Below are 27,872 nucleotides of genomic sequence, written 5' to 3' on the forward strand. Positions count from 1 at the left end.
ACACACACACACACACACACACACACACACACACACACACACACACATTTTCTGGACTTGCTTTCACATAGACTTTTAGGTACTCAGGAGGCTGAAATTAAGGATCGAGGTATAGATCTGGTCTGGGCAGGAAACTGTGTCAGAAAAACCCAAAGTAGAGGTATAGCTTTCATGGTACAACTGTGGCCTTGAGCAGAAAAAGCCAAGTAAGCCCTTGAGCTCAGTTCAAGCTCTAGTTATGGCATGAAATAATTTTTAAAATTTAATTTAATTTTATTGTAAAGGTGATGTACAGAGGGCTTACAGTTACACAAGGTAAGGAGTACATTTCTTGTCGAATCCCCTTCCTCGTTTTCTTCCAATTTTCCTCCCTACTACTCCCCTCCCCCCAAGTTGTGAAGTTCATTTCCAAGATAGTGTCTTGTGAGTATGGCTGTTAGATTGGTTCACTTTTTGTCCTTTGTCTCACCATTTTGTGATTCCCCTTCCCTTCCCCAACTCAGATAAACATATATTCAAGACACAGGGTACCAAAATCAAGAACAGTGACACCAGAGAGTAAACCAAAGGGGAAAAAAAATGAAAAAAAAGAAATAACTTCACAGAGTACATTAAAAAATGGCTATGTACATATGGTGATATAAAATGATGCTAATATGAACTCTAAGATATGGAAATAATTAAAAACATTCTGGGGCTGGGAAGGTGGCTCAGTGGTAGAGCGCTTGCCTTGCATGCCTGAGGCCCTGGGTTGGATTCCTCAGCACCACATAAGCAAAAAGAAAAAAGCCAGAAGTGGCGCTGTGGCTCAAGTGGTAGAGCGCTAGCCTTGAGCTGAAGAGCTGAGGGACAGTGCCCAGGCCCAGAGTTCAGGCCCCATGACCGGACCCCCCCAAAAAACCAAAACATATTCTGTATTCCTTTATTCTTACAAAGTATTCATAATGTAAAATTGATCAATTTAGCCTTTTTTTTTTTTTGTCGGTCATGGCAAGCACTCTACCACTGAGCCACCTTCCCAGCCCCCATTTAGCCATTTTTAAATGTACAGACCCAAACTGTTAAGTTTGCATCTTACTAATGGCCCGAATCTCTGTATCCCTCACTTTTCTCCTGGAAGAGGGAATGAATATGACCCCTACATAGCTGTCAGAATTGACTGAGATGGGGTTGGGAGTGTGGTTCAGGTGGCAGAGAGCTAGCCAATGAGCAAAAAGCAAGTGCCAGTTATGGAGTTCAACTTTCAGTCTCAAAGAGACTCAGTTCCAATTAACCAGCAAAAAGCCTGAAGTGGAGATGTGGCTCTAGCCTTGGGTGAAAAAGCTAAACAAAAATGCAAAGCTAGGGGCTGGGAAGGTGGCTCAGTGGTAGAGCGCTTGCCTTGCATGCATGAGGCCCTGGGTTCGATTCCTCAGCACCACATAAGCAAAAAGAAAAAAAAGCCAGAAAGTGGTGCTGTGGCTCAAGTGGTAGAGTGCTAGCTTTGAGCTGAAGAGCCTGAGGATCAGCTCACACAACAACAACAACACAAACCCAAAGAACAAAAAAGCAAAAGTGCAAAGCTTTGAGTTCAATCTCCAGTACTAGCGGGGAAACAGAAAAACAAAATCTCCTTTACCCCTCCCCTCAGCCCTTGGAAACCATCTTTCCCTCTTTCTTTCCATCCTTAATTTCCATTCCCTTCCCTCCACAGTTACACAAATTCTAGTATATGTCTTTTTTTTTTTTTGGATCGGTTGTGGTTCTTGAACTCTGGGCCAGGGCGATGTCCCTCAGCCCGGGTTGGGTTTGAACCTAGATTCTCAGATGTCAGCCTCCTGAGTAACTAGGATTACAGGCTTGAGCCACCAGCACCCAGATACATGTGTCACTTATTAAGGAATAGATAACAGAGAACTATAAGGGAAAGACAATGGAAGAAACATTTGTGGAAATGCAACTGATTTTTCTAGAACTTTAAGATAGAGCTATGGGCTAATAAACATGAAGATAAAAAACTCTTGCATGTTTTGGTCTCCTGATTATTTCACTTGTTTAAATTTCACAGTAGATGAAGTGCCATCATTTAAAAAAGTATACCTCAATAAAATATCTTATAGCAAATTCAGAATTAAATCACTAAGCAGAAAGATAAATAACAAAAACTTTTCTTTTTATTCCCAAGATGAATGCTCATGAACACTCTTTTTCAATGCAATGGCAACATCTGTTATAATCATTATTTTTTTTTTATTACTTTGTTGTTTTAGAGGTGATATACAACGGGGTTACCTTTATATACGCCAGGTAAGAATTACATTTATTTTGCATAGTATCATCTGTTCCCTCATTCTCTCCCATTCCCTCCCTCCCATCTCCGCCCATGAGTTGCATGGTTCACTTTCATCAGTGTCCAGTGCAGCCAGTGAGCTCCACTGCTGCTCTTTTTCAACCATTTTCCACTGGTTCTGTGCCCTCCCCCCCCCACCTCCACTCAGATGTGCACATGAATACATGGTATATGAGGTAAAGAATACAGTCATCAGAAAATGAAAAAAGAAATTAAGAAAAAAGTCCTTTGTTTCCATATCTTTGGAGTTTGTTTCAGTATGTATATTTTATATACATATGAAGATACTCTTGGGCATTATGATTTGGTGATTTTCTCCTAAGACTATTTTCTTTTGGTCTTACTGTATGTGAGTGTCTAGAATCCTGTATAATTTGTCACGTTCCATTGTGTTTCAAATCTAACTTCTGCACATTGGGGAGATCATGTACCATTTGTCTCTCTGAGCGTGGCTTACCTCAATTAAATGATTTGTTGTAGTGCTATTCGTTTCCCCGCAAATGACATTATTTTACCCTTTCTAATGGCTCTGTAAAATTCCAGTGTATATAGATAGGTACCACATTTTTTGGATCCATTCATCTGTTGTAAGGCATATGGGTTGTTTCCATACCTTGGCTATTGTGAATAATGCAGCAATGAACATGGATGTGCAGGTGTCCTTATCATATCCTGGTTTATGATGCTCAGGGTAGATGCCTAAGAGTGTTACGGCTGGGTTGTAGGGAAGGTCTCTTTTTTTTTTTTTTTTGCCAGTTCTGGGGCTTGATCTCAGGGCCTGGGCTTGGTCCCTGAGCTTCTTTTGCTCAAGGCTAGCACTCCACTACTTGAGCCACAGCGCCACTTCTGGCCTTTTCTGCTTATTTGGTGCTGAGGAATCAAACCCAGGGCTTCATGCATGCTAGGCAAGCACTCTACCACTAAGCCACATTCCCAGCCCAAAGTCTCTGTTTTTTGAGGAACCTTCAGACTGCTTTCTAGAGTAATATTACTATTAGTTTATCTTCCCACCAGCAGTGTAGTAAGGTTTCTTTTTCTCCACATCCCGGTCAGGATTTGCTGTTGTCAGAGTTCAAAATATTGGCCATTTTAACTGGGTTAAGATGGTATCTCAGAGTTGTTTTGATTTGAAGTTCCTTTATGGCCAGGGACGATGAACATTTCTTCATGTGTTTGTTTGCCTTTTTTTGTTTTTGTTGGTTGTGAGGCCTGAATTCTGGGCCTGGGCGCTATCCCTCAGCTCTTCAGCTCAAGGCGAGCGAGCACTCTACCACTTGAGCCACAGCGCCACTTCTGGCTTTTTCTGCTTATGTGGTGCTGAGGAATTGAACCCAGGGCTTCATGCATGCAAGGCAAGCACTCTACCACTAAGCCACTCTTGTTTGCCATTCTCGCCTCTTCTGAGAAGTCTCTCCTTAGTTCTTTTGCCCATGTAGTGATTGAGTTTATTAGCTTTGGGAGGGGTTAGTTTCTTGAGCTCCTTGTATATATTGGAAATTAAGCCTTTGTCTGATATATTGCTGCTGGTAAAGATTTTTTCCCAATTGCTTGGCTGTCTTTCTAGTTTAGTAGCTATATACTCAGCTGTGTAGAAACTTTGTTTTAATATAGTCCCATTTGTCAAGTCTCTCTCCTATTTGTTGTGCCCCTGAGACTCTATTCATGAAGTTCTTGCCTGTACCTATAAGTTCTATTGTCTCTCCTACTCTCTCTTGCAGTAGTTTCAGAGTTTCAGGTCTGATGTTGAGGTCTTTAATCCACTTTGGGTTATTTAGTGCATGATGTCAAGCAGGGATCCACTTTTAGTTTTCTGCATATGGCTGCCCAGTTTTCCCAACACCAAGAGTTGAAGATGCTACTTTTTTCCCCCCACTGTATGTCTTTGGTTCCTTTGTCAAATATCAGATAACTGTAAGTATGTGGTTTTAGTTCTTGGTCCTCTAATCTGTTCATTTATCTTTGGTCTATTTTTTTTGCCAATACCAAGCTGTTTTTGTTATTATAGCTGTGTAGTAGTTCGAAATCTGGTATTGTGATACCAGCTGTATTGCTTCTTTTACCTAGAATTGTTTTGGTTATTCTAGGTCATTTGTTGTCCCATATGAATTTTTGAATTGCTTTCTCTATCTCAGTAAAGAATGTTATTGGGCTTTTGATGGGGATTGCATTGAATTTATATATCATTTTTGGCAGTATGGCCATTTTCACAGTATTGGTTCTACCTGTTCATGAACATGGAAGGTCTTAACATTTTCTGGTGCCCTCTTTAATTTCTTGCTTTTGATTTTTATAGTTTTCACTATATAGATCTTTTACATCTTTGGTTAGGTTAATTCCTAGTTTTGTTTTTTTTTTTGAGGCTATGGCAAATGGGGTTGCTTTCATGATTTCCCTTTCTATTTCTACATTGTTGGCATTACAGAAAGGCTACGGATTTTTGTGGGTTAATTTTGTATCCTGCTACTTTGCTGAAGTGATTAATTAGCTGTAGGAGTTTGGGGGTGGAGTTTTTTTGGGTCCTTCAGGTCTAAGATGTCATCTGCCAAAAAGGAATGTTTAATTTTTTCCCTATTTGAATGCCTTTAATGTCCTTTTCTTCCCTTATTGTTCTGGTTAAGAATACCAGAACTTGGGCTGGGAAGGTGGCTCAGTGGTAAAGCGCTTGCCTTGCATGCCAGAGGCCCTGGGTTCGATTCCTCAGCACCACATAAGCAAAAAGAAAAAAGCCGGAAGTGGTGCTGTGGCTCAAGTGGTAGAGCGCTAGCTTTGCGCTGAAGAGCTGAGGGACAGCACCCAGGCCGAGTTCAGGCCCCACGACCGGACCCCCCCCCCCAAAAAAAAGCAAACAAACAAACAAAACAAAACAAAAGAATACCAGAACTATATTGAAGAGGAGTGGAGACAGTGGGCATCCTTGCCTTGTTCTTTATTTTAGGGGAAATAGTTTTAGTTTTTCCCCATTTAGCATGACATTGGCTGTTGGTCTGCCGTATATAGCTTTCATTGTTTTAAGGAATGTTCCTTCTATTCCTAGTTCCTTCAGAGCTTTTAACATGAATGGATATTGTATTTTTTGCGAAGGCTTTTTCTGCATTTATTGAAACAATCATGTGGTTCTTGACCTTGGCTCTGTTGATGTGGTGAATTATATTTATTGATTTTCATATATTAAACCAGGCTTGCATCTGTGGGATAAAGCTTACTTGGTCATAATGTATGATTTTTTTAAAGTTGTTTCTGGATTCTGTTGTCTAATATTTTATTGAGGAACTCTGCATCTGTGTTCATCAGAAAATTGGTCTGTAACTCTCTTTTTTGGTTGGATCCTTACCAGGTTTTGGGATGAGTGTGATATTGGCTTCATAGAACAAGTTTGGGATTACTCCCTCTGCTTCTATTTCATATAAAAGCTTGAGGAGTATTAGTATTGGTTAATCTTTAGAAGTCTTATAGAATTCAGTGGTGAATTCATCTGGGTCTGGACGTTTCCTTATTGGAAGACTTTGGGTTACTTCCTATATCTCTCTCTCTTTTTTTTTTGGTCGGTCATGGGGCTTGAACTCTGGGCTTGGGCACTGTCCCTGTCCTCTTTAGTTCAAGGTGAGTGCTCTACCACTTGAGCCATAGTGCCACTTCTGGTTTTCTGGTGGTTAATTGAAGATGAGTCTCACGGACTTTCCTGCCCGGGTTGGCTTTGAATCGTGATCCTCAGATCTCAGCCTCTTGAGTAGCTAGGATTACAGGTGTGAGTCACCAGCAACCGACTTTCTTCCTATATCTTGCATGTTGTTGCTTTGTTTAGTTGGTTTATATCTTCTTGGTTTACTTTAGGCAGTTTCTATGTTTCTAGAAATTTGTTCATTTCTGCTAGGTTTTCTTCTTTAGTCCTTTATAACAATCATTTGGATTTCTTGGATGTTTGTTGTAATGTTTCCTGTGGTGTCTCTGATCTTGTTAATTAGAATTTCCTTTTTTGTTAATCTCAAGAGGTCTGACAATTTCACTATTTTTTTCTTATTTTTCTAGCAGTTTTAATTGCATCATGAGCTTATTTACTTGAGTTGTTTTATGTGTGCACTTAGGGCTATACCTTTCCCCTCAGCACTGCTTTTGCTGTATCCCAGAGTTTCTGTTGTGATGTGTTTCCATTGAGCTGTAAGAACGTTTTAATTTCTTCTGTGATCCAGGTGTTATTCAGTAGTGTGCTATTCAGCCTTCATGTACTTGAGTAATTTCTACAGTATGCTTTGCTGTTAAGAGCTAGTTTGATTCCACTGTGGTCTGATAGGATGCAAGGGATTATGCCAATCTTCTTGTCTTTGCTTAGGTTCTTTGTGTGAACTATATGGTCAATTTTGGAGAATGTTCCACAGGCTGCTGACAAACATGTGAATTGAGTTGTTGGATGGAAAACTCCATGGATATGTGCTAAGTCCACGTGGGTTACGGTGTCATTTAGTCCAGAGGCTTCTTTGCTAATCCTCTGGTTGGTTGACAGGTCCATTGGAGAGACTGGGGTGTTAAAAGCTCCCACTATTATTGTGTTTGAGTCTATCTTGTTCTGTAAGTCTAAGAGTATTTGTTTAACGTGTTTAGGTGCTCTATTGATTGATGAATAGATATTGACCACTGTGATTTCCTCTTTATGGATTATTCTTTATTAATATGTAATGACCTTCCTTGTCTCTTTGTACTGCGTATAGTGAGAAGTCTATTTTAATGAGGTCTATTTTATCAGATATCAATATGGCTGTTCCTGCCTTCTTGCAGGGTGTATTTGTGTGGAAGATCTTTTTTTTTTTTTGGTCAGTCGTGGGGCTTGAACTCGGCTTGGGTGCTCTCCCTCAGCTCTTCAGCTCAAGGTGAATGCTCTACCTCTTGAGCCACAGCACCACTTCTGGTTTTCAATTGGTTTATTGGAGATAAGAGTCTTATGAACTTTCCTGCCTGGGCTGGCTTTGAACCATGATCCTCAGATCTCAGCCTCCTGAATAGCTAGGATTACAGGATTACAGTTGGCACCCGGCTGGAAGATCTTTTTCCATCTCTTCACTCCAAGTTTGTTTTTATCTTTGGCTGTGAGGTAGATGGGTCCTTTGGAGACAACACATGAATAGATACTGTTTTTTTGATACAATTTGTTCTTTTTCTTTTGACTGGGGAGTTGAATCCATTAATGTTTGGGATTATTATAGAGAGAGACGTGTCATGTTTCTTGCTGTTTTCTTGTTTCTCTGTATTTTGTTTTTGTTTGTTTTTTTGGGTCCAGTCATGGGGCCTGAACTCTGGGCCTGGGCGCTGTCCCTCAGCTCTTCAGCTCAAGGCTAGCGCTCTACCACTTGAGCCACAGCGCCACTTCTGGCTTTTTTCTTTTTGCTTATGTGGTGCTGAGGAATTGAACCCAGGGCCTCTGGCATGCAAGGCATGCGCTCTACCACTGAGCCACCTTCCCAGCCCCTTCTCTGTATTTTGTGTCTCCTCTTCCGGTGCTTACTAAATTGGTCTTTTAGTGAGTTTTGTCTGATGTGTTTTTTTGTTTTTGTTTTCCCATTAATAGTCTTTGTAATGCTGGCTTAGTGTTCATGAATTCCTTTAATTTTCATTGGCATGGAAGATTCTGATCTTTTTTCCATTGAAATACAGCTCCATCTTTGATTTTTGCATCTTTTTTTTTTTTTTTTGTCAGTTATAGGGCCTGAACTCTGGGCCTGGCTTTTCCTGCTTATGTGGTACTGAGGAATCGAACCCAGGGCCTCATGCATGCAAGGCAAGCACTCTACCACTGAGCCACCTTCCCAGCCCTATGATTTTTGCATCATTTCAAATCAGTATCTTGCTATTCAAGTGTAATGTTTTTACTATGATGCGTTTAGAAGTCTTTCTTCTTGGATTCTGTCTACTAGACATTCTATATGCTTCTGGTAGGGCGGTGAGATTTTCTCAAGATGTGGAAAGTTTTCTGTTATTGTTTTGTGGAATAGGGTTTCCATGCCTCTACTATTAAATCCTTCCCCTTTGTTGATCCCAGTTATGCATAGATTTGATTTCTTGGCCTGCCAATTCTTGGATTTCCCTTGGGTAAGTTCCTAGTGTTTTTTTCCCCATACCTTTGACTTTCTGTTGCAACTCTTCAGAATTTTATCTTTGATTCCTGATATTCTATTTTTCATTTCACTTATTCTGTTACCTATGGCTTCCCTGTAGTTTGCACTGTGGAAATTTGAGCTTTTTATGCTTCTGGTATCAGCTCTAAAAATATAAATTCATTTTTTTTTTTTTTTGTCGGTCATGGGCTTGAACTCTGGGCCTGGGCTCTGTCCCTCAGCTCTTCAGCTCAGGGCGAGTGCTCTACCACTTGAGCGCCACTTCCAGTTTTCTGGTGGTTAATTGGAGATAAGTCTCAGACTTTCCTGCTCAGGCTGGCTTTGAACCTCGACCTTCAGATCTTAGCCTCCTAAGTAGCTAGGATTACATGTGTGAGCCACTGGCTCCTGGCTTAATTCATCTTTTAGTGAGGTGTATACCATGTCTATTTTTATCTGCATCTCTTTTTGGAGTCTTGGATTACCTTCATCATTTCTTCTTTGTACTCCTGAAACTGTTTTCACTTTTCCCCTTTTATTTCTTTGGCCAATTCTGTCATCATTTCTTTAATGGTTCTTTTGTCCTCCATCTCTTCACTTTCACTGGGGTCCTTCCCTTGTTTATTGTTGGTTTTTGGATTTGATTTGTTGTTTGACTGTCCATGAATGTTGTAAGCTTTCATTGTTACTTAGGCATTTGGGTTCAGGGATTGTCAGACTGTGGCCAGCTGACAGGTGGCAGCCCTTGCTTTGCCCGGGCCAGTTCACACTGGGTAGGCTAGCTTCTGCTGTGTCCCCAGCTCAGCAAAACACCTGTGCATGTGCTTAGCCGTGGGCTAGGTGAAAGGAGCTCAGTCCAGTCTGAGGTTAGACCTAGGCCTCTGGGATAGGCATGGGCTTCTGAAGGGTTGGGCTCCCTATGGGTACACAGGACTTTGTTTGTGCCTTGGCCCCTAGTTAGGTTTTCTCCCCACAAGTGGCCAGTGCTTGGCCTGCTATGGCTTGTGCACGTGTCCCTGCACTTTGCGGCCCCAGGGATGTGACTGGAAATGTCTACTGCACAGTGATGGGAGAGTAGCTCTGGGTCTCCAGGATATAGGCATGAGGTTTCAGAGTTCTGGGCAGGGGCCGGTGTGGACCCATTTCACGGCTCCCGATGGAAGGGCTCTGGCCTCTTCATCCTCTTCAAGTGTGGTGCTCCTTCTTGGGTGGGAGGAAGGGGTTCAGGTCAAGCTCTGTGGGTCACCACCAGGGCTGGTCTCCCGTGGGGGGTGGTGGCCCCTGCAGGGTACTCACTGATCCTGGAACTGGTTGTGGGCTGAGCAGCAGTGCTGTGGCAGAGCTCTGTATCTGCAAGCTGCTGCTCTGGACAATGGTGGGTCCAGTGTCCTGGGCCACTCTTAGCTCGGCCTTGTTGGTTGTGGGCTGAGCAATGAGGCCGGGGAGCTCTCCCGGTCTGGGTGTTGTGGAAGCCTCACCTCTGGTCTCTGTCTCGTCTGCCCTGTCCAGTCCGGTCCGGTGCTGTGGGAGTTTTCTGTCTGTGTTCTGCAGTCCGCTAGTGGTCCTGGAGTCCCAGGCAGCCGCAAGCCCCTTTCGCGGCTTAGCCGCATGGGTGCAGGATGGGGGAGCGTTCTTCACAATTTTCTCTCCTTGTGTATACAAATTACATTTTTTTCAGTTCCTGTAATACTCAGCTTGTTCATTTGTTTGTTGTTGATCACTTGGGGGGAAGCATGTGTTAGTACCCCAACATAGAGAGAGGTAGGCCAATTCCCTATTATTTTGGTGCTATATTCTTCCATCTCTTATTATTATTATTTTGCCAGTCCTAGGCTTGAACTCAGGGTCTGGGCACTGTCCCTGAGCTTCTTTTGCTCAAAGCTAGTACTCTACCATTTGAGCCACAGTGCTATTTCTGGCTTTTTCTGTTTATGTGGTACTGAGGAATCAAACCTAAGGCGTCATGCATGCTATGCAAGCACTCTACCACATTCCCAGCCCATCATACTATTACTTTTTTTGTGTGTGTGGGTCATGGGGCTTGAATTCGGCTTGGATGCTGTCTCTCAACTCTTCTGTTCAAGGCTAGTGCTCTACCACGTTAGCCACAGTGCTACTACCATTTTTCTGGTTTTTAATTGGAGATAAGAGTCTCCAGAGGGCTGGGAAGGTGGCTCAGTGGTAGAGTGCTTGCCTTGCATGCCTGAGGCTCTGGGTTCAATTCCTCAGCACCACATAAGCAGATAAAAAGCCGGAAGTGGTGCTGTGGCTCAAGTGGTAGAGCGCTAGCTTTGAGATGAAGAGCTGAGGGACAGCGCCCAGGCCCAGAGTTCAGGCACCATGACTGGCAAAAAAAAAAAAAAAGAGTCTCCCAACTTTTTTTGCCCAGACTGGCTTTGAACTGAAGTCTTCAGATCTCAACCTCCTGAGTAGCTAGGATTACAGGCATGAGCCACCAGTGCCTGGCTTATTAAAAATTTTAAAGAGTGACCTTAGCAATACTGCAGGATATAGATTGTGTTTTGCTTTTGATGTCAGGGAGGGAAGCCAGGGTCTTGAGTCTGATTGTCAAACTGTAGTCCCAAAAGTTTTCTTTTAAAACAAAAAAAAATTTTCATTAAAAAGGCTACATCTTTTTTTTTTTCTTTTGGTCGGTTGTAGGGCTTGAACTCTGGGCTTGGACGCTGTCCCTGTGCTCTTCATCTCAAAGCTAGCGCTTTACCGCTTGGAGATAAGAGTCTCACAGACTTTCCTGCCTGGGCTGGCTCTGAACCGCAATCCTCAGATCTCAGCCTCCTGAGTAGCTAGGATTATAGGCGTGAGCCACCAGTGCCTGGCGATGGCTAAATCTTTAATAATACTCATGGGACGGGCTGGGAAGATGGCTCAGATGGCTAAATCTTTAATAATACTCATGGGACGGGCTGGGAAGATAGCTCAGTCGTAGAGTGCTTGCCTTGCATGCCTGAGGCCCTGGGTTCGATTCCTCAGCACCACATAAGCAAAAAGAAAAAAGCCGGAAGTGGCGCTGTGGCTCAAGGGGTAGAGTGCTAGCCTTGAGCTGAAGAGCTGAGGGACAGCGCCCAGGCCCAGAGTTCAAGCCCTACGACCGGACCCCCTCCCCCCCCCCCCCAAAAAAATAATACTCATGGGAAAAAAAAACACTCAACAAGTGTAAATACTTTTGATTTTATTAAAGAAAGTACAAAATATTGAATTCTACATTTTAAAACACTATTATTTTAAGGAATCAGTCAAGTCTCTTCATACTGATAGTATGTTTCAACATTTCCATTTTAAATAGTATCTATTTCTAAAAAATCTTGAATTCTGAAAAATAAGCAGAAGAAAAGTAAATTACTATTCCCCAAATTGTTTGTTTTCAAAGTTTCAGGGTGATGAACATTAACATGAAACTTACCATTTTGTCAGGCAGTGATGCTCATGCCTATAATCCTAGCTCTTCAGGAGGCTGAGATCTGAGTATCTCAAATTGAAGCAAGCCTAGTTGGCAAGTTTGTGAGATTTTTATCTCTACCTACCAAAAAGACAGAATGGTAGAGTGCCAGCCTTAAGCACAAAGGCTAAGGGAAAGTGTGCCAGGCCTTGAGTTCAAGCCCTAATGTTGGGAAGTGCACGTGCACACGCAAACGTGCGCACACATACACATACATACACACACATACTCACACTCACACACACCCACGCGTGTGTGCGAGTGGACATACAAAAAGAAAATACCATCTTAATCATTTTTTTGTTTGTTTGGCTATCCTTTGGCCATCAGGGCCTAATACTTGAGCCATGCCCCAGCCCATCTTAATCTTTTTATTATTTTTTTGGGGGTGGTACTTGGATTTGAACTCAGGGCACCGAATTTTATATGCTAGTGTTCTACTGACACTTTGTTTTTTTATTTTTGGTGCCAGTCCAGGGGCTTGAACTTGGGCTCTGGGTGTTGTCCCTGAGCTTCTTTTGCTCAAGGCTAGAGCTCTACCACTTGAGCCACAGCTCTGATTCCAGTTCTTGTGGAGATAAGACTCTTAAGAGTTTTCTGCCTGGACTGGCTTAGAACCATGATCCTCTGGGTGTTCAGCTTCTACTGACATCTTAATTAATTTAAGTGTACAGTTCAGTAGTGTTAACTAGATTCTCATTGTGTGCCAACAATCTCTAGAGTGTTTTCATCTTGTAAAACTGAAACTGTCTCCATTAAGTAATAACTGCCTGTTCCCTAGTCTTGACAACCTCTACTCATTGTTTCTATGAATTTGAGATTTTGGTCACATACACTGTGGCTTTTTGTAAGTGACTTATTTCACTTAAAGAATGTCTTCAATATTTCAAGCTTCATTTATGCTGTAGCATGGGACAATAAATTCTTCATTTTTAGTTCTATTTCTGGCTTTTTAGTGGTTAATTGAAATAATGATGTCATAGACTTTCTTCCCTGGCTGGCCTTGAATTGCAATAGTCAGCTGTCAGTCTCTGGAGTCGCTAGGATTATAGTTGTGATCTACTAGTGCTGGCCTACTCTTTTTTTTTTTTAGGCCTGCGTATATTATATTTTGCTCAGAATAACTCTTCTTTCTTTCCTCCCCTCCTCAATTTATTAATTAACAGGGTCCCTATATTTTTTTCTTTTTTGTGGTACTGAGGCTTTTTTTTTTTTTTTTTTTTGTTGGTCATGGGGCTTGAACTCTGGGCCTGGGCGCTGTCCTTCAGCTCTTCAGCTCAAGGGGAGCACTCTACCACTTGAGTCACAGCACCACTTCCAGTTTTCTGAGTGGTTTATTGGAGGTAAGAGTCTCACGGACTTTCCTGCTTGGGCTGGCTTTGAACTGTGGTCCTCAGATCTCAGCCTCCTGAGTAGCTAGGATTACAGGTGTGAGCCACCAGTGCCTGGATTGGTACTGAGTTTTGAGTTCAGAGCCATCTCAGCTTTCTAGCTCATGGCTGGTGCTCTATTCCTTGAGCCACACTTCCAACTTGGCTTTTTGCTTATAAATTAAAGATAAGAATTTCACAGATTTTTTTTCTGCCTAGGATGGCTTTAAACCTTGATTCTCTAAATTTCTGTCTTCTGAATAGCTAGGATTAGGTTTGAGCAACCAGCATCTGGCTTATTTTTGTAAGGCTGAATATTTCATTATTATGTATGAGATTGATCCTATGTGAACCATTCTATTATGAATAATGCTGCTACAATTATTCATGAATAAATGTTGCTTTCTGTGCTTTAATTTGGATAGCTAGGGCTGGAAGGTAGCTCAGTGGTAGAGCACTTGCCTTGCATGCATGAGGCTGTGGGTTCGATTCCTCAGCACCACATAAGCAAAAAAGAAAAAACTGGAAGTGGCGCTGTAGCTCAAGTGGTACAGCACTAGCCTTGAGCTGAAGAGCTGAGGGACAGTGTCCAGGCCCAGAGTTCAGGCCCCACGACTGGACCAAAAAAAAAAACAAAAACAACCAAGAAAAATTTGGATAGCTAGAAGTGGACTTGTGATATCATAGAGTTATGCTATATTTAATGTTTAATGGAACGCTGTACTGTTTTCTACAGCACCATTTTACAATCCCACCAAAAGTGCTCAAGGATCCAGTTTTCTATATGCCTACCAATACTTGTGTGTGTGTGTGTGTGTGTGTGTGTGTGTGTGTACTGGGGCATGAACTCAGGCCCTCACACTCTCGCTTGGAAAGGATGGTGCTTTTATCACTTGACTATAGCTACAGTTCTGGCTTTTTGCTGGTTAAGTAGACATAAGACTCATAGACTTTCCTGTCCGGGCTGGCTTTGAGCTGCAACTCCCTCCTGAATAGCTAGGATAACAGGCATGAGCTACCCAGCTATCCTTGGACATTTTTGGTAATAGCCATCTTTTCTGTGTAATGCTGGAGATTGAACCCAAAGCCTTGTGCCTATTAAGCAAATGCTCTTTCCCCAAGCTTTATCTCTAGCATTTAAAAAATGTTTGTTTTTTTAATAAAGGTGATGTACAGAAGGGTTACAGTTACATAAGTCAGGTAATGAGTACATTTCTTTTGGACGTCATCCCTTCCCTCGCACGCTCTCAGTTTTTTCCTCCCATCCCTACACTAGCCATTTGCTTTTAACAGTTAAAACATCTTTTTGTTTGTTTTTGGAGACAAAATTTTTCAGTGTAGCTTGGACTGACCTTGAGCTTTGGATCCACCTGTCTCAGCATCCCAAGAGCTGGGATTACAGTCATGTACTATCTTGCCAGGCTTGCTTAAGACATCTTAAATATGGCTCACATGTCCTTTACACAACTGCATAACATATATTTACTACTGTTATCTACCTATAAAATATCTAGTGGATATTTTGGTTAATCTTTTACTGCTACAAACATTACTGTGTACAAACATACTTTTAGAATACCTTGCTAGAAGAGGACTGCTGAATCACAAGATACAGTATTTATACTGGATGTATTACAAGTTTCTTAGAGAAGTGTCTACCTTTACTAACTGTATTATACTTTTTTTGTTGTTGGTTGTGGGGATTAAACTCAGGGCCTAGGTGCTATCTCTGAGTTTTCCCTAAGGCTAGTACTCTACCACTTTGAGCTACAGCTCCATTTCTGGCTTTCTGGTGGTTAATTAGAAATAAAGAGTCTTAGGGACTTTGGGGCTGGCTTTGAATTGTGATGATCAGATTTTAGCCTTCTGAGAGGCTAGGATTACAGGCCTGAGCCACCGGTTCCTGGCTTGCATTCTACTTTTAATGGTCTTTATTTATAATTTCAAGTTTATTTTTAACCCTGAATTAGTACTTCTAATTCTAAAGGTACATTAAATAGATTTAAAGAAACACCTAACAACTTGGTAGTTTAGTGGCCCTAAAGAGAGAATATTGATTGTAACAAACACACTACTAAAGCCTAGGTGTTTGGGAGTTTTTTTTTTTTGGCAGTGCAGAGGTTCTAAGCTCAGGACCTTGGGCTTGATAGGCAAATGCCTGTATCATTAAGCCATGACCCTATATTTTCTTTTTCTTTTTAAAAAATTTTTTCTCACTTTTCAATTAATGTATCTCTCTCTCTTTCCCTTCCTTCCTTCCTTTCTCTTTCTCTTTCTTTCCTTTCTCTCTTTCTCTTTCTTTCTTCTTTCCTTTCTCTCTCTCTTTCTCTCTTTCTTTCCTTCCTTCCTTCCTTTCTTCTTTCTTTCCTTTCTTTCTTTCTTTCTTGTCAGAGGCCAGGTGACTACTGTCCTCCTACTTCTGGCCTCCCTCACAGCTGGGGTTACAAGCACATACCATACTTGCTTTGCTGAGATATGGAGTCTTACTAACTTTTCCCAGGCTGGTCCTGAACCACAGTCCTCCTGGATTTCCAACTCCCAGGTGGCAGGGATGATAGACACAAGCAAGACTTAGTTATAAAAGGCAAGAATTTAAATGTTTATGTTATATAAATGGAATGTACCTCTGGTTGGGCAGTGCCACAAAAACGTTAATAAAATTTCTGGGGCTTTCCTTGAGGTCTTCCCATTTTTTTTTCCATTTCTTTTTTCAGTTTATTTGCTTTGTATCTCTCGGCCATCAAGACAAGCTCTTCTGGAATATTCTGAAATGATTAAATGTGGTTAGGATTCTGACTTCTTTTCTTCAATATGCTAAAATGCTCCAAGATCATAAGAAAAACCTACGCAACTAATGATGTAACATCTTCCAAAAACCAATAAAATGATAGAACATTTCTCTGTCTGCTAAGTCCTACATAGAGTTAATAGTTCCAGGCTATAGAACTCCACCCAACTTCCTCCCTCCCTCCCTCCCTTCCTCCCTCCCTCTCCCTCCCTTCTTCCCTTCCTTCCTTCCTTCCCTTTCCTCTTCCTTCCTTCCCTCTCTTCCTCCCTCCTTACTTCATGCTGGCACTGGGCTTGAACTCAGGGCTCCCCACACTCTCACTTAGTTTTTTTGCTCAAGGCTGGTGCTCTACCACTTGAAGCTCAATGCCATTTCCAGCTTCATGTTGCCTAATTAGAGATGAGTGATCTTTAGATCTCCACTTCCTGTGTATCTAGGATTTCAGGCATGAGCCACCAGTGCTTGCCCTACCCATTTTAAGCCTCTTTTTCTCATAGTCTCCCCTTCCTGGTTGGCTTCCCTTGCTTTTTTTCTGTAATATACACCAGTCCCTCTGGCTTGGCTTCACATCTGGACCTGAGCATATTCTCAATATTGGGATCCTTTGAACATCATCTATGAATCCCCTTGGCTACTACTGTGCCAGTTTCTCACTGACATCAGGTGAGATTCTTGGTTGTATATACACCCATCCTCACTGTGTTTGTCATGCTTTGGTTCTCAGAGCATACATTCACTCCTGATAAGCAATATGTCCCAATCCATGGCTTACGGTGCCAGAAACACTGAGATGTAGATTGAAGAGCGTAGCATACACTTACCTGATTTGCTCTTTTCAGAATATTAATCAGTTCAGTGGCAACCCTCCAATCATTTCTTGTGATAAGTGTAATAGACATGCCGGTCCTCCTTCAAGAGAGAGGAAAAGGGGCTCATGTAATTTCTTTTAATAGTCTATATACGTAATACAGTTCACATTGAAAACAGAGCCATGCACTGCTGGCTCATGCCTGTTATTCTACTTAGGAGGCTGAGATCATGAAGTCTGATGACAGGCTGGAAAGGAAGTCCGCAAGACTCAATCTCCCAATTAACCAGCAAAACGTTGGGATGGAGGTATGTAGAGTGCCAACAGTGAGCAAACAAGAAACAAGTTCAAGCTCAGGCCCTGTTTAAACCATGGTAATGGCACAAAAATTTCAACTTTTCACACAAGTGGAAACACAAATTTGTGTTGAATATTAAGGTTGAGAATACTCTCTTTAGGAATTTAGAACCTAAATAGTTATCCCTCAGTATCCAAAGGAGCTAGACTCATGACTCCCCTAAGGATATAAGAATCTGAGGCCAGGCGCTGGTAGCTCACGCCTGTAATCCTAGCTACTCAAGAGACTAAGATCTGAGGATCAAGGTTCAAAACCAGCTGGGGCAGGAAAGGCCATGAGATTCTAATCGCCAATAAACCACTCAGAAAACCAGAAGTGGTGTTGTGGCTCAAGCGGTAGAGTGCTCACCTTGAGCTGAAGAGCACAGGGACAGTGCCCAAGCCCAGAGTTCAAGTCCCCACAATCAACAACAACAAAAAAAAACTGAGGATGCTCAACTCCTATATATATAGCATATGCATGGTATTTGCATATGACATACATATATTCTCCTTTTAAGTTACATCTAGATAAATTATATTACCTACAGAGGCACAACACAAATAGTGCTATACTTTTTTTTTGTTCTTGCCAGTCTTGGGGCTTGAACACTGGGCCTGGGCACTGTCCCTGAGCTTCTTTTGCTCAAGGCTAGTGCTCTACCACTTGATCCACAGCACTACTTCGGGCTTTTTCTTTTTTCTTTTTCATCAGTTGTGGAGCTTGTTGCTATACTTATTTTTTGTTCTTGCCAGTCTTGGGGCTTGAACACTGGGCCTGGGCGCTGTCCCTCAGCTCTTCAGTCCTTCAGCTCAAGGTGAGCGCTCTATCACTTGAGCCACAGCGTCATTTCCGGTTTTCTGCTTGGTTTATTGGAGATAAGAGTCTCACGGACTTTCCTGCCCAGGCTGGCTTTGAACAGAGATCCTCAGATCTCAGCCTCCTTAGTAGCTAGTATTACAGGCGTGAACCACTGGTGCATGGCTAACTTCTGGGTTTTTGATGGTTAATTGGAGATAAGAGTCTTGAGGACTTTCTGCCTGTGCTGGCTTTGAACTGAGATCCTCAGTGCTCAGCCTTCCTCAGTAGCTAGGATTGTGGGTGTGAGCCAACAGCACTCCGCTTACAGTGGTTATTTTTTTTTTTTTGCTTATGTGGTACTGAGGAATCGAACCCAGGGCCTCAGGAATGCAAGGCAAGCGCTCTACCACTGAGCCACCTTCCCAGCCCCTTGCAGTGGTTATTTTTGAGGTGGAGTCACAGGTGCCTGGCAGACAGTCTCACTTTTGCCTAGGCCTGTGCCTTGACTGTGATCTGCCTACTCTATGTTCACTGCTGTCGCTGGGATGACACCACGCATGGTTTCTTCAGTTGAGATGGGAGTCACATGGACTTTTCTTCCTTAAGATAACAGGCTCGTATCATTGCACCCAGCTATGGGTTGAGAAGGGATCTTGTATATGCCTGGGCTGGCCTTGAACTTTGATCTTCTCAATCTCACTCTCCCAATGAGCTAAGATTTCAGGCATAATCTGTGCTTGGCCAAACATAGAAATTCTTTTCCAAATATTTTCTGTTTCTCATGGGTTCAGTGTGAAGATACAGAAATCCCAGTTTGGGGCTGGGAAAGTGGCTCAGTGGTGGAGCGCTTGCCTTGCATGCATGAGGCCCTGGGTTCGATTCCTCAGCACCACAGAAACAAAAAAAAAAGCCGGAAGTGGCACTATTGCTCAAGTGGTAGAGCACTAGCCTTGAGCTGAAGAACTGAGGGACAGCGCCCAGGTCCAGAATTCAAGCCCCATGACGGACATAAAAAAAAAAAAAAAAGAAAAAGAAAAAAATCCCAAACCAGAATCCCCAGTTTGGGAAGGCTAATCTACAGTTGTGTAAAACTTCCTCTGTGTGTGTGTGTGTGTGTGTGTGTGTGTGTGTGTGTGTGTGTGTGTGTGTGTGTCCACAGTAGCAAGGGGTAAGTTCCTCTTTCATAAGTACGCCTGTTTATAGATCGTCTACAACAATATAATCACTGGTACAGCTCAGTGTTGAAACACTATAAATTGGAAACAGAATAGAATCACAAACAGTTACGTGAAAGTAACCATGGCAGAGATCTAGTTGAACAGAAAAGCAGGATCTGGTGAGGAACACAGCATTTCCAAGCAAGTTTTTGTTTGTTTTTTTGGATAACACTATTCTTGCCAGGTGCCAGTGACTCATGCCTAAAAGCTCAACCACTCCTGAGGCTGAGCTCTGAGAATCCCCATGCAAAGCCAGCCTGGGCACGCAAACCAGAGACTCTCATATCTATGTAACCAGCAAAAAGCCTGGCTGGAGGTGTGGCTTAAGTGGAAGAGCTCCAGCTCTTGAATGAAAAAGCCAAGCACAGGACACTGAGTTCAAGCTCTAGCGCGCGCGCGCACGCACGCACGCACGCACGCACGCACACACACACACACACACACGCACAGAGAAAATAAGGTGTGCAAAGGGCAGGGATGAGAATCCACAACTGGTGTTTTTCCAGGGTGGGCTACGTCACTTACCCCGCTCTTCCAGTGCGCCCCACTCGGTGCACGTATTCTTCAATGTTCCGTGGAAAATCGTAGTTGTACACATGTGTGATATCATGGACATCAAGACCGCGCGATGCCAAGTCGGTAGCGATTAGTATTCTCACTTTTCCTGACAAAACAACAATTGAATATTGACTCATTCAGGCCTGAAAGAAGTACCAGCAAAGTATATTGACAGCTAGGCATTGGTGGTTCACATCTGTAGTCTCAGGAGGCTGAGATCTGAGAATCAAGGTTCAAAGCCAGCCCAAGCAGGAAAGTCTGAGATATTATTATCTCCAATTAAGCATCAAAAAGCTGGAAGTAGAGCCATGGCTCAGGTCATCGAGAACCAGGCTTTGAGTAAAAAAGCTAAGGAACAATGCCAGACCCTGAGTTCAAACCCCAGTACTGGTATGCGCATGCGCGCACACACACACATACACACACACACACACACACACACACACACACACACACACAAAGTGCATTTACTCCTATTATTTGATCAGACTACTGGCAAGTTATAATATGAATGATACCATGTCTCAGCAATAGTCCCTGAACTATCCGAACTGTCAGAAAGATGTCTACCTTTCAAAGACATTGAGATATAACCTGCATTACAAGTTAATATCTGTTCTTTTCATCTGTCACAATACTAGGGCTTGAACTCAGGGTCTGGGCTTTGTCCCTGTACTTATTGAAGGCCAATTCTCTACCACTTGAGCTATAGCTCCATTTCTAGTTTTTGGTGGTTAATAAGAGTCTCACATACTTTCCTGCCTTAGCTGGCTTCAAACCATGACCCCCCAGATCTCATCCTCCTTATTAGCTAAGGTTACAGGCATGAACCACTAGTGCCCAGCTTGAACATTAGCCTTTTTATTTCTTGGCATTTGACTACTTACTTCTTAGAGGTTTGACCTAGTTCTTTAGAGCTTTGATATTGGAGATTTGATATTTAGAGTATATTGCTCATTATATAATTGTTAATTTGATACTTAGAATATACTTTGGGAACATGCACCGAGGACAAATCCTGGAAATGGGTTCCAAGGAAAGAAGCTATCTCTCAGTGATGCCAGGCTAGGAGACTCATTTTATATTTATTTACTTATTTATTTATCTTTGCTGGTCCTGGCACTTAGGTAGGGAACTTATTTTAAATGGCAGTGATATCCGTTTTGTAAATGTACCTGTTTTAAAGTTTTCTAGAGCTTTCTCCCGATCACTCTGCTCTCTGTTTCCATGCAGAGACTCTACTGATATTTGTCGAAGAATCAGGTCACTTGATAAGTGGTCAGCACTGAAGCAAAAGATATAAGTTAACCAGACCACCATCAGTGTACTAACAAATAGCTGAATTCAGGGAACAAACAGGGGCAATGCCATTGAAAATCTCAGGGCACACAGACACAATTGTAAACAAACCATTTGCTTGATGATTACAATAAAGGTAGAAAGGAAATACCTACACAGCTTTTCTGCTCACAAAGACAATGACCTTGTCTTTAGGTGACATACTCTCCAGGAACGTTTGGATGTGAGTTCGCTTCTCTTCCTCTGTGGTGATGATTATATTCTGCTTCACTGTGCTCACAGCCTAGAAGATTCAAAGATCACAGTGCCCAGTGAGGGAGAAACCCCTCAGCTGAAAAACCTGTCATTCACTAATGTACTGAAAACCCAAAGGCAGAGATCAGAGCAAAATTACCTATTTCTCCACAAGATTTATGGCTCAGCTTTCTGCTTTGATATTTTATCCACTCAAATGTTAGTTTAGGAACACCTACATTCCCTATTTACAAAAATAGCTTCCTGCTGGGCACAGGTGGCTTGTATCTAATGTAACCCTTGCTACTCAGGAGGTTGATCTGAGGATCTGAGGATTCACAACCAGCCTGGGTAGACAAATGTGAGAGACTTTTTCCCCCCAATTAACCAGCAAAAACAAGCTAGGAGTGGAGCTATGGCTCAAGTGGTTGAGTGCCAGCCTTGAGTGAAAAAAGCTAAGCAAGTTTGCAAGGCCCTGAATTGAAGCCACAATATTGGAACAAAAAACCCCCAAAATTATCTTGCTGACACACTTGGGGTAGTTTCCTTACAATAAAGTATGATTAGATTATGACACTTGAGTATCAATTCAGTATTTGGCAATTTATTACAAAATTTCAAAATAGTTGGGTGCTGGTGGTTCATGGCTGTGGTCTTAGCTACTCAGGAGGCTGAGATCTAGAGAATCAAGGTTTGAGGCCAGCCCAGGCTGAAAAGTCTGTGAGACTGAATTTCCACTTAATTAGTAAAACACTGGGCTAGAGGCATGGCTAAAGTGGTAGAGTGCCACTTGTGAGTAATAAAGCTGAGCAAGACTGTGGGTGAGACCCTGAGTTCAAGCCACACACACACACACACACACCCACCCACACACACACACACACACACACACACACAAGAAAATTCAAAACATTATTGGTAGCTGGGCACTGGTAGCTCACACCTATAATCCTAGCTCCTCAGGAGGCTGAGATTTGAAGATCACAGTTTAAAGCCCGTTTGGGCAGGGAAGTTCATGCAATTGTTATTTCCAATTAACCAGCAACAAAGGCAGATGTGGCTTAAGTGGTAGACCATCAGTCTTGAGCAAAAAGAGCTCAGGGACAGCGTCCAGGCCCTGAGTTCAAGCTCCATGACAGGCGTGCTTGCGCGCATGCACGCACACCCACACATGCATGCACGCACACAGACATACACACACACAAATATTATTGATGCCATTCTTCAATGCATAATGGTGTAAAACATACATCTCCTCAAATAAAACAGATTTTGGTCGTATTCACAGAAGAGAAATATAAGGCATTTATATCATTTCCTGAATGTTCCTGACATTATGTAAACTATGCATTATTTTATACTTAGAGACTATTTGTCAATTCATAGAGCTTAGAATAGACATGTCAAAATTAGCTATGAGTTTTATGGGGTGTTTTTCTGTTTCTGTTTTTGGTGTTGGAGGTTGAACCCAGGGCCTCCTCACACAGGCTAAACATATATCATACCACCCCTATCCCTTTTCCTATGTGCTTTAAATAAGAAAAGTTTAATAGTAATAAAAGAAAACAAGCTTACAATCAGATCCAACGTGCCAACATAGACAATCATTGGTTCTTTCAAATAAGATTGTGCAAGGCGACGGACAGCATATGGCCAAGTAGCACTGGAAATAAGACACAATAACATTACAAACTAGTGCATGATAGTTCCAACACTTAGAAGGCTGAGGCAAAAGACTTTGAGTCCAGGGCAGCCTGGACTACACAGTGAGACTCTGTCTCAAAAATTTTTTATTAAAATACATTACTAAATTTCCTTTAAAATACTATGAACTCAAGTTATTCATAAATACAATGTTAATATTTCCATTTTTCAATAAGTAAAATATATTTTATAAATAACCTTACTAAGAACTGTTGCTAGTAAAGCGACTCAATGAAAATTTAAAATAGGTTTAATGAAAAGTTCTTTATAGCTGGGCTCTGGTGTCTCATGCCTGTAATCCTAGCTACTCAGGAGGCCAACACATGAGGAATGTGGTTGGAAGCCAGTCCTTGCAGAAAAATCTGACTCATCTTCCTAAAGATCAGATATGGGGCATGGCTCAAGTTGTAAAGCACCAGCATTGAGTGAAAAAGCTAAAGGACAGTACCTAAACCCTGAGTTCAAACCCCAGTGCAGGCACACACAGACATGTAAAAAGATTTGTATAATCCAAGGGTTAAGGATCGCTACGTTTTTAAGCAAATTTTAATGTATTAAAAGGTAATAAAGCAATCAGTGTTAGGTTAGTTTTACCTTGGCCTTTATAGACAAAAAAACTTAATCTTATTCATACAAGGTTACTAGCAGGCAAAACTATGCTCTTATGTCAAATACAAATTAATTTTAAATCAAAGTGTATCTAACTTGAAATGCTTCTTCAATCATGTATAAAATAATGGAAGTTGGCTGGGCGCGGTGGCTCAGGCCTGTGATCCTAGCTACTCAGGAGGCTGAGATCTGAGGATCCAGGTTCAAAGCCAGCCTGGGCAGGAGAGTCCATGAGACTCTTATCTCCAATAAACCGCTCAGAAAACCCGAAGTGGCACTGTGGCTCAAGTGGTAGAGCGCTAGCCTCGAGCTGAAGAGCTGAGGGACAGTGCCCAGACCTAGAGTTCAAGCTCCACGACCAACAAAATAATAAAAAAATAAAATAAAATAAAATAATGGGAGTGACCACCTTCTGTACCTCCCAGTATTAAAATGAAATCGAACTTCTTTTTTGAAAGGGTAAGATTACAGAAAACAGGAGATTTAGATTATTTTTCCCTTCTTCCTTCTCTCCTCCCCTCCCTCTCCTCTTTTTTCATTGTTTCTTTTTTCATTCATGCCAGGACTGAAGTTTGAACTCAGGGCCTGGAAGCTATTCCTTAGCTTTCTCATTTCCAGGCTGGCACTCTACTATGTGAACCACAGCTTCACTTCTGAATTTTTGGTGGTTAAATGGAGATTAAGTGCATTAAGGACTCTCTTGCCTGGGTTGGCTTTGAACCATGATTTTTCAGATGTCAGCCTTCTGAGTAGTTAGGATTATAGGTGTAAGCTTGCAATGCCTGGCTTAGTATACTTCTTCAGTATTATTTATCCTTAATAAATGAAGATAAAGGATATAGCCCAGAAGAAATTAGTATAGATCAACTGCTCATAATTAAAATAACAATAATTATTTTCTCCCTTTTATCTTGGATGAGAAAAAAAAATCAGTATTCAAATGTTACCTCTAAGGACAGATGAACCCTTTTTGTAATATAGGATTTGTCCATAAAGGGGGCTGGGAAGGTGTCTCAGTGGTAGAGCACTTGCCTTGCATGCTCGAGGCCCTGGGTTTGATTCCTCAGCACTACATAAGAAAAAAGCCCGAAGTGGCGCTGTGGCTCAAGTGGTAGAGTGCTAGCCTTGAGCTGAAGAGCTGAGGGACAGCGCCCAGGCCCAGAGTTCAGGCCCCACGACCGGACCCAAAAAAAAAAAGGATTTGTCCATAAAGAACAACATTTTTGAATAAAACCCTATCTGAGCAGACACTGGTGGTTCTTGATTATAATCCTAGTTACTTAGGAAGATGAGCCTTGAGGAGCCTAAAGCCAGCCTGGGCAAAAAAGTCCTTGAGACTCTTATCTCCAGTTAACCGGCAAAAATCTTGTGGCATAAGTGGTAGAGCACCAGCATTGAGTGAAACACTGAGAGAGAGCACTCAAATCCTGAGTTCAAGCCCCGGAACCAGCATAACAAACAAACAAAACCCTATCTGTACCTACAGAAACCTGATAGTTAAGAATAAAGTAGATATTGATACAGTAACACTTCACATTATTTTAGCTAATGCTCTCAAATATTGTGAAAAAATCAACTGAACAGAATGGGAATCTAATATACCGACTTCATACAATAATTAGGTCAACCTACCTTGTCATAATTGTCTGCCTGTCTGGGCGCACATCTAACAAAATCTTCATTATCTGGGGTTCAAATCCCATGTCCAGCATCTTGTCTGCCTCATCTAAAACCTGAATTCACAGTGGAAAAAGGTGGCTGATCATGTTTTGTGTTTCTTAGGAATCTAATCTCATTTCCTCCCACAACCTAAGCTGCTAGAAATCAACATAATGTGGAGCTACCTGCAGTTACCAGGTGTAACCAGTCCATTAATTTTACTTGACTTTCCAATTGCCCAAATCTAGTTATGAAATTAAAATGTCTTAGGCAGCCTATCAATGGCTCACACCTGTAATCAGGAGGCTGCGATCTGAGAAAGTATGGGAGAAAAGTCTGAGATTCTTATTTCTAATTAACCAGGAAAAAAGCTATAAATGGAGCTATGGCTCCAATGGTAAACCTCCATCCTTCTTTTTTTTTTTGGCTAGTCCTAGGGCTTGAATTCTGGACTCTGTCTCTGAAGTTCTTTTTCTCAAGGCTAGTTCTCTACCACTAGAGCCACAGTGCCACTTCTAGTTTTTCTTGAGTTTATTGGAGATCAGACTTTCCTACCTGGGGTTAGCTTGAACTGTGATCATCAGATCTCAGCCTCTTAAGTAGCTAGGATTACAGGCATGAACCACTGGCTCCTGGCTTAAAGCCCCATCCTTGATAGAAAAAGCTAAGCAAGTCTATGAGGCCCTGAGTTTAAGTCCCAGAACCAGCAAACACACACATACATAAAAATAAGCTGGGTGCTGGTAGCTTATGCCTGTAATCCTAGGTCCTCAGGAGGCTAAGACTTAAGGATGAGGTTCAAAGCTAGCACAGGCACTAAAGTCTGTGAGATTCTTATGTCCAAATAATACAAAAAAGCTGGAAGTGGAACTGTGGTTCAAGTGGTAGAGTGACAGCCTTGAGAGAAAAAGCTAAGAAACAGTGCCTAGGTCCTGAGTTCAAGGCCCTCTACAGGCACACAGAAACAAATTAAAATGTCTAATCTAATTAACATGCTAAAGGGAATGAGAATTAGTCCCAGAATCTAAAACTGGAATAGTAAGATAGGCAGCCATGCTAAAAAGCTTTTTTAACAATAGTTCATTGTCTTCCTATTACTCCAAACCCCCATTCCATATTACCAAATAGGTTACACTTTTCAGGTTGACAAAGTTATTCATTTGTAGGTCATTCAGTCTTCCCGGAGTTGCAATGATGATGTCTACACCTTTTGAAATATCTTGTATTTGTGCATCTCTATCTCCACCACCGTATATACAAACACTTAAAAAAAAATCCAGAGGATCATGTTTAGGCAAAGAATAACCTATTACAACTCAAAATCCCAATCAACCTAAGCATTTGGTACACAATAAAATGAACCATGCTCATACCATTACTTCAACATGGCTACAGTTGGTTGATTGGATCAGGAGTGGGGTAGATGCCTGACCCACAATGAAGTTATAAAAATGCAGAACACTAAGTTAGACAAAAAGCAAGAACTCCAGTGGTTTTATTGTTCAGTAGAGTGATTACAGATAAAATGTATCAAAAAGCTACAAAGAGCAGGTGGTTCATACCTGTAATCCTCAGGAGGCTGAGATCTGAGGATCACAGATTGAAGCCCGCCCAGGTAGGAAAGTCTGTGAGACTCTTATCTTTAATAAACTACCAAAAATCTGGAAATGGAGCTGTGGCTCAAGTGGTAGAGTGCTAGCTTTGGGCAAAAGATCAGGGATAGACTGCAGACCCTGAATTCAAGCCCCAGGGGCTGGGGTGGGGGGTGGTCGCGTGCAAACACACACACACACATCTACAAAAAATTTTCCATGTTTTCCTTCCTTCCTTCCTTCTTCCTTTCTTTTTCTTTCCTTCTTGTTGGTCATAGAGCTTGAACTCTGGGTCTGGGTGCTAGCCCTCAGCTCTTCAGCTCAAGGCTAGTGCTCTACCACTTGAGTCACAGCACCCACTTCCAGCTTTTTCTGTTTATGAGGCTCTGAGGAATCAAACCCAGGGCCTCATGCATGTGAGGCAAGCGCTCTACCACTGAGCCACCTCCCCAGCCCCTCCATGTTTTCATTATGAACTACATGGTAAATTTTTGGGAAAAGATGTTGAATCTGATTTCAATAGGACACACAAAAAAATACACATATATTGAAACATATGGTACCCTATTAAGAAGTATGATTTTGTTTTTATGAACTGATTAAAATAAATTTAATTTATAGGGCTGGGGGAGTAATAACTCAGTGGTAGAACATTTGCTTATTATCAAGTTCAAGATCTGTTTAATCCTTAGGATCACAAAAATTTAAATTCAACAAATCAAATGTCTTCCCGATTCATGCATATGTGGGTATAGAAATGACCCTAGAAATGACTCACCTTTTAAGACCTTTATATGAATATTTAGAACACTCAGCTTCCACTTGAAGAGCTAATTCCCGGGTAGGTGTAAGGACTAACATGCCTGGTCCATTTCTTTTTTCTCTAGCTCTTTGAAAAGGAAACATTCATATTAAAATCCCTGTCTCAGATGTCTGGTTCATTCATTCATGTAGAATTTGTTTAATTAATTAAAATTAATTAATTTTTGAGGTACTGGGGACTGGACTCAGTCCAAGATTGCTAGCA

General features: G+C 41.8%; 1 protein-coding gene across 1 annotated transcript in view; it reads right to left on the minus strand.

Annotated features, from left to right (window-relative positions):
* Positions 1-11,655: 11,655 nt before the first annotated feature.
* Ddx43 (DEAD-box helicase 43) overlaps positions 11,656-27,872 on the minus strand; it is a 50,867-nt gene continuing 34,650 nt past the window's right edge. Inside the window, exons 8-17 of the mRNA XM_042687108.1 lie at positions 27,624-27,734; positions 26,375-26,516; positions 25,227-25,327; positions 22,857-22,944; positions 21,203-21,330; positions 20,924-21,033; positions 19,716-19,854; positions 16,849-16,936; positions 15,864-16,004; positions 11,656-11,742 (exon numbers count right to left, since the gene is read on the minus strand). Of these exons, the coding sequence (XP_042543042.1) occupies positions 15,891-16,004; positions 16,849-16,936; positions 19,716-19,854; positions 20,924-21,033; positions 21,203-21,330; positions 22,857-22,944; positions 25,227-25,327; positions 26,375-26,516; positions 27,624-27,734 (1,021 nt within the window). The 3' untranslated portion in view covers positions 11,656-11,742; positions 15,864-15,890. The remainder of the gene's footprint in view (positions 11,743-15,863; positions 16,005-16,848; positions 16,937-19,715; positions 19,855-20,923; positions 21,034-21,202; positions 21,331-22,856; positions 22,945-25,226; positions 25,328-26,374; positions 26,517-27,623; positions 27,735-27,872) is intronic.

The sequence above is a fragment of the Dipodomys spectabilis genome, unplaced genomic scaffold (assembly GCF_019054845.1).
Source record: "Dipodomys spectabilis isolate Male_0828 unplaced genomic scaffold, ASM1905484v1 ptg000102l, whole genome shotgun sequence".
NCBI classification, from domain to species: Eukaryota; Metazoa; Chordata; class Mammalia; order Rodentia; family Heteromyidae; genus Dipodomys; species Dipodomys spectabilis.